Source organism: Heptranchias perlo, chromosome 22, assembly GCF_035084215.1.
Source record: "Heptranchias perlo isolate sHepPer1 chromosome 22, sHepPer1.hap1, whole genome shotgun sequence".
Taxonomy (NCBI): Eukaryota; Metazoa; Chordata; class Chondrichthyes; order Hexanchiformes; family Hexanchidae; genus Heptranchias; species Heptranchias perlo.
In genome coordinates this window covers 29773252-29787654 of record NC_090346.1, presented here as the reverse complement: position 1 = coordinate 29787654, position 14403 = coordinate 29773252, and the positions used below count along the sequence as shown (strand labels likewise).

At 38.4% G+C, this 14403-nt stretch overlaps 1 protein-coding gene across 4 annotated transcripts; it reads left to right on the top strand.

The window, feature by feature from the left end:
• Positions 1–2566: 2566 nt before the first annotated feature.
• Positions 2567–13925, top strand: ints15 (integrator complex subunit 15). Of its 4 annotated transcripts, none has more exons than XM_068003174.1 (7): positions 2567–2858; positions 5912–6109; positions 6749–6970; positions 7479–7644; positions 8018–8548; positions 10088–10127; positions 13605–13925. In XM_068003174.1, the coding sequence occupies exons 2-7, from the start codon at positions 5918–5920 to the stop codon at positions 13774–13776; spliced, it is 1323 nt and encodes a 440-aa protein (XP_067859275.1). In that variant the 5' UTR covers positions 2567–2858; positions 5912–5917; the 3' UTR covers positions 13777–13925. The 4 variants fall into 4 exon arrangements, with proteins under 4 accessions (XP_067859275.1, XP_067859277.1, XP_067859276.1 ...); XM_068003176.1 differs by having other exon boundaries at positions 2567–3066; XM_068003175.1 differs by having other exon boundaries at positions 2567–3075.
• Positions 13926–14403: the final 478 nt, after the last annotated feature.

The following is a 14403-nucleotide window of genomic DNA, read 5'->3' as shown; positions in this document are numbered from 1 at the left end:
AAGTTACTATTGAATCTGCTTCCACCACCCTTTCGGACAGTGCATTCCAGATCATTACAACTCGCTGCATAAAAAAATTTTTCCTCATGTTGCCTCTGGCTTTTTTGCTGACCACCTTAGATCTGTGTCCTCTGGCTACCGACCCTTCTGCCACTGGAAACAGTTTTTCCTTATTCACTCTATAAAAACCATTCATGATTTTGAACACCTCCATCAAATCTCCCCTTAACCTTCTCTGTTCCAAGGAGAACAACCCCAGATTCTCCAGTATCTCCACATAACTGAAGTCTCTCATCCCTGGTACCATTCCAGTAAATCTCTTCTGCACCCTCTCTAAAGCCTTGACATCCTTCCTAAAGTGTGGCGCCCAGAATTGAACACAATACTCCAGCTGAGGCCTAACCAGTGTTTTATAAAGGTTTAGCATAACTTCTTTGCTTTTGTACCCTATGCCTCTATTAATAAAGTCCAGGATCCCATATGCATTTTTTTGTAAACGAACTTCTCAACTTGTTCTGCCACCTTCAAAGATTTGTGTACATACCCCCAGGGCTCTCTGTTCCTGCACGCCCTTTAAAATTGTGCCATTTAGTTTATTTTGCCTCTCCTCATTCTTCCTACCAAAATGTATCACTTCTCTGCATTAAATTTCATCTGTCATGTGTCTGTTCATTTCACCAGTCTGTCTATGTCCTTCTGAAGTCTGTTACTATCCTCCACATTGCTTACTAAATATAGCTTGGGTTCTTTGATGAAATAACAGTGAGGGCTGATGAGCGTAGTGCAGTTGATGTGTATATGGACTTCCAAAAGGCATTTGATAAAGTACCACACAATAGACTTGTTGGCAAAATTAAAGCCCATGGGATTAAAGGATCATTGGCAGCGTGGATACAAAATTGGCTAAGGGACAGAAAGCAGAGAGTAGTGGTAAACGGTTGTTTTTCAGACTGGAGGGAAGTATACAGTAATATTCCCCAGCGGTCAGTATTAGGACCACTGTTTTTTTTGATATATATTAAAGATCTGGACTTGGATATAAATGGTAAAATTTCAAAGTTTGCAGATAACATGAAACTCGGAAATGTTGTAAACAATGTGGAGGATAGTAACAGACTTCAGGAGGACATAGACAGACTGGTAAAATGGGCAGAAATGGCTTGGCGATGAAATATAACACAGAGAAGTGTGAAATGATGCATTTTGGTGGGAAGAATGAGAAGAGGAGATATAAACTAAATGGTACAATCTTAAAGGGGGTGCAGGAACAGAGAGACCTGGGGGTGTATGTACACATATCTTTGAAGATGGCAATACAAGTTGAAAAGGCTGTTAAAAAAGCATATTGATTTAGGGTGATCGGCAAAAGAGCCAGTGGCGACATGAGGAAACATTTTTTTATGCAAGTTTTTTTTTCTTTTTTTGTGTTTTAGGCCCCCCTTTTATAGGGGGGGTTAGGGTGTGTTCATGTGTAGAAAACCAATAAACCCAAAATATGTGTCAAATTATAATTTTATTATATCGATCCAGGATGCACTCCAGTCCCTGCGGTGCCCACCGGTCGTGGAAAGCCTGAAGCGACCGGCAGACACCGCGTGCTCCCTCTCCAGGACCACCGGGCATGGAGAATGCCGCGGAAGAGAGTCAGACAGTTGAAGTGACCGCCCCCACGGGCCGCGACCAACCTGGACCTGTGGATAGCCACCTTGGACAGGCCCAGGAGCAGGCCCACGAGGACCTCCGCCGACCTGCCCGACCCCCCTCACCGGGTGGCCAAAGATCAGGAATGTGGGACTGAAGTGCAGCCAGAACTTGAGGAGCAGCCCCTTTAAATAGTGGAACAGAGGCTGCAGCCTCTCACACCCTGTGAATAAATGAAACACGGACTCATCCAGGCCACAGAGATTGCAGGCGGCCTGGGAGTCCGTGAAATGGCGTAAACGCCTGTTGGTCGCGACTGCTCCGTGCAACACTCTCCACCCCAGATCCCCAGTGGCACACTGGAGGATCCCCGAGTAGAGAGCCCTCCACTGGGGACCCCCCGCCTCCGCCGGACGGCAAGATGGTACGCCAGGGCGTGTCCCGGCGAGAACTTTCAGTGCAACTTCTCATCTCCAAATGTCACTGGTCTGTATCAGGGCTATTCTTGAGCTCCAGGTTGTTCTGGGGCTGTGCCAGACTTTGTGGTTGACTTTTGTCAATTTTCTAGATTGGCATTTTCATACTGTGGTGTATTCAGCCGTTTTAAAAAAAATGTCTTCAAACACTTGAAGATGATGCTCCATTATTTTATTTTTTTAAAAAAGTGTGGAAAACCAGAACTTTAAAATGATTTCCAATCTAACTGCTGAGAAAACTTTCATTTATTTTACTGACTAAATATAAACGTGAATCTGAAAAGAAACTTTTTTTAAAAAACCGTAATTGTTGTGGGCGATAAATACATCCGTTAATGTGTGAAATATGAAAAGAAATCTCTATATTTCTAATAACGTTGGGAAGATTCTGACTGGGAGCTCACTCAGTCTCAGGCTGTCCAGCTGCAGGACGATGCGCGATTTGACTCCGTGCGGCCGCCGTCTGTCCCGTCAGCCCCTGCTGCCGTTGTGAGGCCGGACTCGGATTGAGATCCATCTGCCCCCCCCCTCCTCCCCCGACACCGCTCCGGAGATGCGGGAGTGAGCCGCCGCCGGCGGGTGGGCAGGCAGGCAGGGAGGGGAGGTAACGGTGTGTTGTGATTTGAGGCCCGCGGCGTCGGGTCTGGGCCCTGGGGCTCCCTTTATGCTCTGCACTTGCTCTCGGCCACAAACCATTCGCGGGGCGGCCCTGTCACCGCGGAAGCCAGCGCCACTGTCCGGGTGAGTCCTTCTGATCCGCGGGGAAATCAGCAGCAGCGAGTGTGGTGTCAAGGCGCGGGCCGACTGAGGAGCCCCTAACCCGCCTGAGAATGTAGCCCGGCCGGCCGGTCGGTCGGCTGCCGCCACCCCGGGCTCTCCAGGATCACTGGTTTGGGGGAGGAGATTGGTGCAGATGTTAAAATGAATACAGATGGTATATTGATCCAAAGTAGGTTCTGTAAGTACACAAGCGAGCGGAACTAGTCCTCTAACCGCTACTAATCCTACAGTTTACTCCTTTTGTGTGCCTTTCAAATGCTTTTTTTTTTAATGTCCCCTCTTAAAGGCATGACTCATTACATTTCCACATGCACCTCCGTCCCCCCCTCTCCTACCCCCCCTCTCCTACCCCCCATCCCCATCCAGGTGATTGTTAGTTTTAGGCAAGGCTTGAGATTAGAAGATTCTTTCTCCACCCTCCCTCAAAAAAACCCCAGTGGATATTTAGAATGGACTCCCAGCTGAAACAGTGAACGTGTTTAACTTTTGCAAATAAACTGGATTAAAATCTGATAACCAATGGGTCTGAAGGTTATTGCACTGATTTCAGAACTTGTCCAGTGAGTTTAGGTCACCTGAAGGATTTCTTAGCGAGATTGTGAAATTCGTTGCGGTGTAAAGAATTAGTGCTAACTCCGTATACATACAGCCAAGGAAGCAACTGCCCCAAGTGAGCAAGCCATCGTTGGCTTTGCTTGGTTAGTCTCCCTCCAGTTGTCAAGTTCTGGCATTATAAATACAAATTCTGGAAGTTTTTGTTTAAAGTAACTAAGTGGGAGAATGTGGTAATGTTACATAGTAAGTAACAAAGTCACGGTGAAGTTTTTTTCATAAAAAAAACACAGTAACATCGATTGTTAACCAAGTCATGAATAAAGCAATTTTAAAACAATGGATAGATCACTTTTTCTACAAAATATCAGCGTGTTATTGGAATGTGTGAAAGTGAACAGGTCTAGGCAAGGCTCTTTGCCATTGCTGCTCACTAAATTATTTTGTGTTCTTCTTACTGACGAAACTCCATGTGCAACTATCATTAAGTAGTCTTGTACGCTTGCTGATATTTTTTCCCTGGCTTCCCTTTTATCGTGCAGTCACCTCATGTTGCATCATGTCTTTTTCAATTCAGTTTTAATTGGCACTGTTTGATTCAAATCTCTTCTAACCAATGTGAAATGCAATCCAGCTTTGTAAAACAAAACCTTACTGAAGAGCTTAAGATAAAGTAAAATATAGTACTCTAGATTTTTTTTCCCCTCGTTGCTCGTCCTTCGTAGATCATGTAAGACCTATGTCTTTGGAGGGCTAGGTAGGAGACCAACTGCCAATGCCACTGCCATCTTCAGTTGGCTGCTATTGGGTTTAAGAGTGCCTGGATGAGGGTATCCATCTGCAATAATTTTCTCTTCCCTTGTCTGAGATGTTTACTCGGTGCTTTCTGCAGATACTGGTGATTCAGTGCAGTGGAAAATTGGTAGATCCAACTTGTCCTTCTAGTCCATGATACTGAGTAATTGGTATTTCAATGTACTGTGCCAACAGCACCAATACTTTTTTCAAAAAGATACTGGTTTTTAATAGAGAGTTTCCATATTTACTGTATTATTAGTAACTCTTGGTTCTAATAGGAAATGGTCTCACTTTCGAGTGAGCAAAAACCCATAGCAGAAAACTGCTCAAGAATTGGCAGTAACTTGGAGATCTCATTTCACCTATAACAATGCCTGGTTTGTGAGCTGGAAAAAAATATCTGGTATAAGGAGGGGTGCTCTTCTGAAAAGGTGTGGGGGAGAATTGAGGGAGCTTTACACTCTCTCTCTCCCTCCCATACTGCACTAGATCTGAGTGCTTAGTTCTAATAGTGGGTGCCAATAGAGGGAAAGTGTTGCATTTCCACAACTGACATTCCTTGCCATGATTACAAAATATTATCAAAATATAAATGACAGATTCCATGCTGGAGAAAAATGGTGATCAGCTTCTTGCCTTCTTGTAAACAGGCTTTTATTCATTAAAGCAATATTTCATAATAAGACATTGTAATGGCTTTATCCACTGAATTCCTTCAGACACATGCCCATTTTTCCCCATTACTTTGCATTCTCTGAAAACAGCATTCTCAATTGAAGATGCCATTTCTGCTGTTTCCAATAGTTAGGGAGACTAATTGCTGAAACACACCATCTCAACATAATAGCTTTAATAAATAAATGTTTCATTTTAGCAAGTCACAGCTTTAAAAGTTAATTAGAAGGGATTTCCCAAGAAGCAATTACTTGCATAATGATTCATGTATTAAACCATCATGCAATCTAGCTAGATGAGATTTCCTGTGTAATTATAGCTATATTAAACCATCATGTAGTCTAGATATTAAACTAGTAAGAAATAGATACATTCTGACCGACTGAGCAAAAAGTAAAACAATGGGAGGGAAATGGGGAATATTTATTTCAAAGCACTTGATGTAATTAATTACTTTTTAATTGCTATCTAGGCAAACAAGGATTGCTTAGAATACAAATCAGAAAATATTCACGATCTGTTAGAAGTCTGAGCTCATGGAGAAGGTCCGCTGCTGATTTCAAAGGCCCTGGCACATTGTGCTACATATAGAAAGCCTGACAGGCCACCAGATTCAATTTTCCTTGAAGAAATACGATTAAATAGATAAAGCCTGTTTAATGTTAACAAATCGTCTTGCTGTTAAGCTGTTACAGAGGAACCTGTTTTGTATTAATTTGATTGAACTGCACCTGAAAGTAAAAAGAGAAATTACTAAAATGATTTTAACTACAATTTTCATTTCAAATTTTGTAGACCTGAAGTTATGTGTTTAAGATGTTAAGGAGAAAAACAATTTCAAAAGCTCAACAGAAATTCTTGATCGTTATCCTCCTTCCGTGGAATGAAATGTTAACTATGGAGGAAAAAATTAAATGTGCCATGTTTTAGCACATTGTTGTTCAGAACATACGAATAGGAGCTGAAAATGAATTGTCTTGTGCTTGTAGGACAGAATGACTGATATTCGCCATTCCCTTTTGAGGCGGGATGCTTTAAGTGCAGCAAAAGAACTCTTGTACCATTTGGACATCTTCTTTAGCAGCCAGCTGCAGAATGTACCTGGTCCACTGGTTGACAAGTCCACTATTGAGCTAGTGGAGGAATTTATATTTCAGCTTCCAAAAGAACGTAATACTCAACCAAAAGTAAGTTAAAGATGCAGACGATACAAGATATTTTCTTCTAAGGAAAACATAGATTTCATTCCATGTTGGGTGTGATTTAGCTTAGTTATAAAAGCATATCCATGTTATTTAAATCTGTTTTTAGTAGTATTTTCTAAAGCTAATACCCTGAATTTTTAACTTGACATTACGATCACATCATTTATCAGATTGGATGCATATAGAAAACTGTACCTATGTTAATTAGTGTAGGAACAGAGAATTTCTTGCTGATCGTTATCCAAGACTGTTTGTAAACACAGAAAATGTGCCTTTTCGAAGGGAATATTTTCTTAAGACATGTATTTAAGCCAAGACTTATTTTTAAAAATAAAAACAAAAATCTACATTCCATGGAAATCTGACACCAACAGAACACGCTGGAAACACATAGCAGGTGTGTCAGCATCTGTGGAGAGGACAGGTGAATGTTTCAGAACAGGCCTTTCTTCTGAAGTAGGACCCAGGTCATAACTTTCACCTATCTGTTCTCTCCACTGATGCTGACAGACTTGTTATGTTTCCAGCAATATCTGTTCTTTTAAAATTTATTTTCATTGTGATGCCTTCTGAGATACCTTACTTTTATTCTCTACTAACTTTTGTTTCCTTTATTGCAAGAGGTTGAGCTCATTACAGGAGCTGCAGCTGCTGGAGATCATGTGTAGTTATTTCCAAGAACAAAGTAAAGATGCAGTTCGACAGATCATCTTCTCTGCACTGTTTGGTCCTCAGGGTAATAAAGCAGATGAAAACAGGCTGGCTATGTTGGGAAAACTTGTATCCATGGCAATAGCAATCTGTCGAGTTCCCATTTTGGAATGTACTGCATTATGGTTGCAGGTATGTTCTGTAGTTGGGATGTGAACTTAAAGGAAATTCCAGATATTGCAAAGTAAAATCTTATTCCAGAACAATGGATGGAAGTAGTGTAGATGATGATTTAATATTTTGTTGCCTTTGTCGTACCTACTTTTATTATCATGTTTTATGGGGGATGTGGGGAAAGAGAGACTGCTAGTTTTCCATTGGGGTTAGTTGACTGCACAAATGAAGAAAATTGTGGTATCAAGTTTATAAAATTAGTGTCTTGTATATATGTACTTAAAATTTTTGTTTGGCTCATGTTAAATCAATGGCCAAAATATCTGTGGATTCATTGGCCACTGTTTTAGACGCATCTTTAAATTTAAATGTATTTATTTTAAAATTATCATGAAATTAATCATTATTATAGTTTATTGATTTGTAATCTTAAATTGTTATGATTAAAAACTTCTGAAATTAAATCAAAATCTATTGCATTCTTTTATCGATCCATTCTAATATTTGTCTCTGGCTGGTTTTGCAGCGAACACACGCAGTATTCTGTGTGAGACTTGCTAAGGTCCTTGTTGAGGATTACTGCATTTTGGTTCCAGGATCAGTGCAAACCTTAAAACGAATTGTTCATGCCAGCCCTCGATTCTGCTGTCAGTTGATCACTGCTGTTACTGCACTGTATGACCTTTCAACAGGTATGATATTGGACAGATTTTTGTTTGAGGCATATATTTTGTTTACTGTGTGCCTGTATAGTACTTTTATTTTTCAAAATTTTAAAGTGGCAATTTTTTCCCTCAATATTTATATCCATGCCCTATTCTGTGATAGTTATGCTGGTGTACCCATTTTGTTGTGCTATTAGGCTGCATTTGAAGGAAAGATTGAAACTAAGAAAAAAAAATATTTTTGCTTTTGTTTTGTTGCTGGGTTGATTAATTGTGTACGTCATATTCCATCACCGTATCCTCTTACTATGATGCATGTAGTATTATTGAAAAAGAAAAATGGTGGTGAGTTTTTTTAATATTGTAATGTATTTTCTCTAAGCACAGTTTTTTTTTGTAGATGACCTGATTCCTCCTCATGATTTACTGGAGATGGTTGTATCTTGGGTGTACGATGATCCCCGGCTGACCCTGATTACGTTTTTGAATAGCCCGGCTAACCTCCCCCGTGGTTTTTTGGAGCTCACGCCACTTCCAGGCCTGATACGCTGGTGTGTGCTCGCACCTTTGGCCTACAAAAGGAACCGGAAAACTTCTTCAGCTCAATCCTTAATGAATGGCCACAACAATAAAATGTGTAAGGAGTTTGAAAATGACGTAAACAAGGACTTCAAAATCCTTTATTCAAAGTTGCATTTAAGTGTTCTTCAGGTCCTTATGATACTTCAAGGCCATTTAACAGAAAAGAACTTGTATGGACGTTTGGAGCTCATCATGTTTGATCATGTAGACCGGCTTGTTGGAGACATTAACAAATTAGTTAAAGAACTCAACCTTTCAAATCCTGTGAAGGAGATTGAGCTCACATTGGATAGATTAGCTCAAGCTCTGCAAGTCGGTATTGCATCAGGAGCACTACTGTGTACTAGAGGTAAGTAAGTTGTGTTGTAACATTCATTGTTACCTATCCTGAAACAATTGAAATGGAGAATCTTGTATGTCCAGTAATTATGTTAAGTAAAATTTTTGTTAAAAAGTTGCATTCCATTCATTTACAATCTTTAACCTGACTCTTTGCTTATTTAAATCATGAACCAGGAAATCTTGTAAGCTTTCCTGTATAACTTTTTTTCTGGAATCCTGCAATATTGTTTTGAACGCATAAGCAAAGACAATGCTTTACCTCAGTTTAGGATACAAGTTGTGGCCATAATTTCCCTTCCTGGTGAATTCTAAGTCTTGATTGAGTAAGCATAGGCTAAATCTTTCCAAACAGGAAGGGTAGGAATATTGGAAGACTGGTCACCCACTTCTAGTGGCTAACTCAAGAGTTGCATTGGCATATGTTCTTGTTCACCTTCTCCACCAGGAAGTGATGTAGGAGAAGAAAAATGCCTAAACAATAATATTATTGTATTTATTTAGGTTATAAGTTTTCTACTAATTGCTATATTGAACAGAAGTTATGAACAGAATTATCGCTAAACAAATGACAGATTATTCACTAGGCCTTCCCCTTTAAAATTCTAATACCCCTTAAGTTGTTTCAGGTCTTGCATATGAGTACAGATTCAGGAATCTGGCACGTGTTTTATCTTTTATAACAATTTAAGTTGTCTGGACCTTAGTTGAATTTGCATATTTTGCATCATGAAGACAAATTGTTCAAGACTATGGGTCGTTAAATACTATCAATTTGCCAAAGTGTTAAAAAGGAACAAACTTGTTTCTAGTGGAACAAGATTTTAAGTCTGACAAAGTTCAACATTGTTTAGCAATTGAAATAGTGGATTTCAGTTTTTACATTAAAAGCTGAATCCTCTTCTCTTGCCCTGTTGAATTTTAAATAGGATAACATTATGGAGTACATATTTTGGTGTCATACTTGATATGAAAGAGGTGAAGACAAGAGGAGAGAAAAAGAAAATTGAGCAAAAGACAACTTAATTTATAACGCATACAACCTTTTATCTATAAAAGGATTGGGCCAAATTCTGTTTCGTGTAATTTTATACCACTTCAGAATACAACTAGTACTGTTATACTAAAAATAAATGGGAATAAGTGTACGGCATGAAAATTCCCTCATGATTTATATGCTGAGTTTCTCAATATAGTAGCATATGATGTATTAACTATTGAACTGGGTCAGACTTTCCCTGAAGTATTTTGCAGCCTATTTTCAATTTAAATTCCATTGAAATTAGTTTGTTTTTTTTCATTATCAATTTCAGTGAATTCTACACTAGCTTAATAAAAAAAATAACCTACTAAACGTGTACCCTTGTTAAGGCTTCATTTGCTTTCAAAGGGTAAATCCAGAAAATAACCACTTCAATATCTGTTTACAAAAATAACTTGAATCATTAATTGCAAAAATATTTGAATTTAATAAATTTTATATTTGTTTATACACAGACTTGCTATGTTTTTTTATTAATTTGTATCCACCACCTGTTTACTTTTCCAGATGATTTACGATCTGTCTGCTCTGCGCTTCCACACAACAAGTAAGTATGTAAATGCTTTGTTTATGAAGTTAAAGGACCTGTTAATTTCTTGGAAAAACATTGTTCCAAGTTGCTTGAGGTCAAAAAACTTTGGAGATGAATTTTCTGTGGTAGCACAATACAGAACATGCACATGTAAAATTCCCACCACAGTCATTAACACATTTATTTCAAATAGGCCAATGACTGTTAAAATAACACAAAATTCACATGAAAATGTTAAGCAATGTGTGGCCAGAGGGAATTAAAACCCCTTCTGTGTATATCTTTATTATTAAAAACAGTATGTCCTGTCATTGAAAATTTTCCTTAAAGTGCTGTATCCTATGAGCTTTTATCATATTAGTGTGGTTGTGTCTATATCTAGTAATGCCTGCCATCAAGTTTTTAATAGGATTTTTCCATTAATATGACAGCCTGTGACTGTAGTTCCACACTGGTTACCAGGTGATCTGTGGAGAAGGTTTGTCAAACTTTATCCAAATATTTTTGATCCAAGATTTTATTTTAGTGACCAAAATTTCTAATTTTCCAAATAATGGTGTCAATTTTTTAAATAAAAAAATTACATATTTCACAATAACATTAAGTTTATCCACTGAATTGTCTTTATTTGGCTTTTATTGAATACTTTCATTAAAGTTTTTACTTGTCTCACACTCCTGGATTTCAACTGAATATTTTTACCCCACCAGTTGAGAGATTTTTCTATCAGATCAATACATTCTGAGCATGTGCAATTTGCAGAATTTCCCAGCATGCAATCTGTGGATCAACAGGAATTAAAGGGTCGAAGGGTGTGTTTCCACATCCTGTGAGGATTTCAGGGTTCCTTTGCCTTTTCCAAAAGATTTTGAATGAAACTGGAGATTGAATTCTCAAAGCTTTTATTTAAGACAAGGGATGAATTTATATAAATATATTACAGTTATGCTTTTCTATTATGAACTCCTCACAGAAAAACAAAAGCAGTATGTGAACAGAAACAGCTGTTATGTGAGAGGTAGCAGTGAGAATAACGTTCATTTTTTTTGTTGGTTGGGAAAGAAACCAAGGTTGCTTATTGAATGGATTTTTTTTTTTAGTCGATCATTACTTTTGATTATGTATATTCAGTTAATGATCCATTTTTGAGGCTTAACAATTTTTTACATAAAATTTGGAAACTGCACAAATGATGAACATTGATCATTTATGGGGTAATTTTTATTTGTTTGTGGTAATTTATGTTTATTTAAGACTGTATCTGTCCAAGAATTTACAGTACAGAAACACCAATAGTGTGCTTCTGGTGCATGTTAGGCACGCATATCAGGAAATTGCTCACCTCCAACTCGTGATTTTCCGTCCAATAATTTTAACGAGCAGAAAATTTACATTTAAAAATCCTGAAGCAAGAACATAGATAGGAACCAGTGGGCAATGGGGAAGTGCTGGTGGAGGTACCTGATGTGGAGGAACACATGTAGGGGATGGGGACCTGATGGTTCAAATAGGGCCTACAGCTGCTTGTTTGGGTCCCATTTTCCTGGGGCCCTTCCACACAAGCATGTTAGACTTTGCTTGCCCCAATACTATCAGATTTTAGCAACCCCCAATGCTCCAAAACTAAACCCCTGTGTCCTGCTGGACCTCAAGAGCATCTTCCTCAGACTTTCCTGCCTCTTATGTCTCGATCCCAAAATCCCTTGACAGTACTCCCTAATCCCGTAAGTGCTCCCAGACCATGAGAATTCCTTTCCCATTGTCCCTATGTCCCAGGATCCTTCTTCCAGCGATTCCAGATCTGAGACATGCTCAGTATTCCTATAATCTCCCTCTTCGGTGTTCTTTGGAGCCCAATCTCCGTGGTCTTAGTCCCTGGGAGCTCACCTCAAAGTACTGTTAGATCTTGAGACCTCATCCTGGTATGATCGAAATTGGATTCCCATAGGAAGCTTTGGTTTTCATTGTATGGTATTAAATTCCAAAGTATTACTTCATTAGACCTTTTTTTAAAAAAAAGGTTCTCTTAATCATTGTTAGGGAATCCATTGGCAATAATTCCATTTCAAGGAAAAATCCCTTTTTAGGCGTTCTCATTCCCTTTTATAAATATTTAACATTACATGGGAGGGATCAATATACTTCACACACTTAATGTTACACTACAATCTGTACTTTGTTAGCACTAAAATTCTAGAAAGTCTTTTTGTAATGTGTGGATTTAACATTATGTAATATAGTGTCGTCCAATAGAAATTGCTGACTAGCTACAGGAGTGGCTACGGCGACACTGTTTTAGCCTAGCCACATGCACTAATTTTAGTAGAGAATGCCATACATAATGCAGGTAAATGTATTTCACATGTACATTTACTTAACAAACATCTACCATCATTTGGTAACCAAGGATGTAAAGCACTCGATGATCAAAAAACACTCGCGCACACTGCTTTTCGTCTTACCATTTTATCAACAAATGCACAAATAGGTTAAAATACACATGTGTATGTTATGCGAATGAGGATTGAGATCACATGCCCAATGACTGTGTCTATTACTTTTTTTATTTACTAATCAGAAATGCAATTAGCCACGTCTGGATCCCAATTAGCCACATGGGGCTCGTGGCTAATTTATTGAACAGCACTGATTTAATAAATTACAAAGAATTTACAGTACAGAAACAGGCCATTTGGCCCAACCGGTCTATATTGATGTTTATGCTCCACATGAGCCTCCTCCCACCCTACTTCAGCTAACCCTATCAGCGTACCCATAAGAGCTTTAAAAAAAAAACAAAAGGGTTTTAGACTTTTTTGGTAGCATTTTAGACCACTAGATATTCTGAATTGAATGCCATTTTCATTCCTGGCTGAAAGACTTTTTCCCAGGCTGCCTCTTAAGGTAACTGCTAAGAGGTTCATGACAACAGCTTAGAGTGATTCTCTCATTCCCACTGGGCAATACTTGACTTCCAATCAGCTCAGCAGGGATCACTGATGCTGTCTGGAGCAACAGGTTGTGAACCTATTAGTCTGTGGTGCTTCATTGAGATGTGCCACTGTTTCCTCCAAATAGAACAACTGTTGAAATTATTGGGAAAATCTGAGCACGAGGGGTTCATCTCACAGCAGAATGCACCTCACAGATACGCACTTACACTCACTGATTATTAGTTTCACTTATTTAAAAATGTTCCACTCCAGTTCAGCTATGTGCTAATCAGTTTTGTGAAGCATATTTAAGGTTTTAACATACTGAAGCAGAGATTGCAGTCAAGTTCAAACTTGAAGCATTAAATAAAATCTTCAATAACTGCATAGTTAGTTTAATGCTTGTAACTTGTCACTAAATGTGTGCTCGGATGATATTTCATCTTTTACTCGATATAGTTATTATTAGAATTTTATAAAGTTCAAAAAGTATTAAATTGAATGGAAGAAAGATATCCAAGTACTATTGTTTTGAACTTTGTTTTTGTTTTCTTAACAGCTTGCTTCAGTTGGTCCTGACTGGACCAGTACAACAATCTCCACATACTGCACTGCCACCAGGATTCTATCCACACATCCACGCACCACCTGCTGGGTATCCCATGTATTCAACTCACCCAGTGCAGACATACATGCCGGGTATGGCTTTTTCATATAGACCAATCCGATAAAGGATTGTCCATTACAATGAATTTGTTGGGATACCTCCTTGGATATGTATAATTTTGCAGTCAAACCAATTGTGGAAAATTGTTTCAGTACTTTTTTTAACTGAAAATTTGTACTATTAGTGAAGATAAAATGAATTGGTTGAAACCTGCTACGCATTTATATTTTCTTAAAGATGATGTTTACCAAACTTTTACGTACAGAATTAACACTGTTGAGACTTTTACACATCTAGAAAACTACCACAATTTTAAAATCGAAAGGTTTTTCTTATGGATTAATTCCATCCATTTGTTAATTATCTGTAACTTAATATTGTTTACTTGAGTATATTGTTAAATTACATTGTCTACAGAACCTTTTTATAAAGGGGTGTTTTAAAAAAAAAATGTGTCCTGTTCTCATCTCCTTTGCTGACTCCAGGATGAAGCTCTTTAGGTTTATTCTGGATGTTGTGTTGCAATAACACAGCATTTTGTATTTTTAAATTGTTCTGTCAAAAGTTTACAAATATATTTTGTGAAGCACACGTTGCTGGTGAGATAGTACATCGGTATGGGTGTTTTTTGCTTTGAGCAAAAATGTGTGTTAGTTGAGGCATTCTTTTTTTGGTTTTGGTCCCTAGTGCT

What these genes read in the sequence shown, in the direction of transcription:
- ints15 (XM_068003174.1), top strand. Translation starts at nt 5,918, where the DNA reads ATGACTGATATTCGCCATTCCCTTTTGAGGCGGGATGCTTTAAGTGCA. An exon ending in AACGTAATACTCAACCAAAA is followed by an intron (nt 6,110 to 6,748) that starts GTAAGTTAAAGA and finishes CTTTATTGCAAG; the next exon opens with AGGTTGAGCTCATTACAGGA. An exon ending in GTACTGCATTATGGTTGCAG is followed by an intron (nt 6,971 to 7,478) that starts GTATGTTCTGTA and finishes CTGGTTTTGCAG; the next exon opens with CGAACACACGCAGTATTCTG.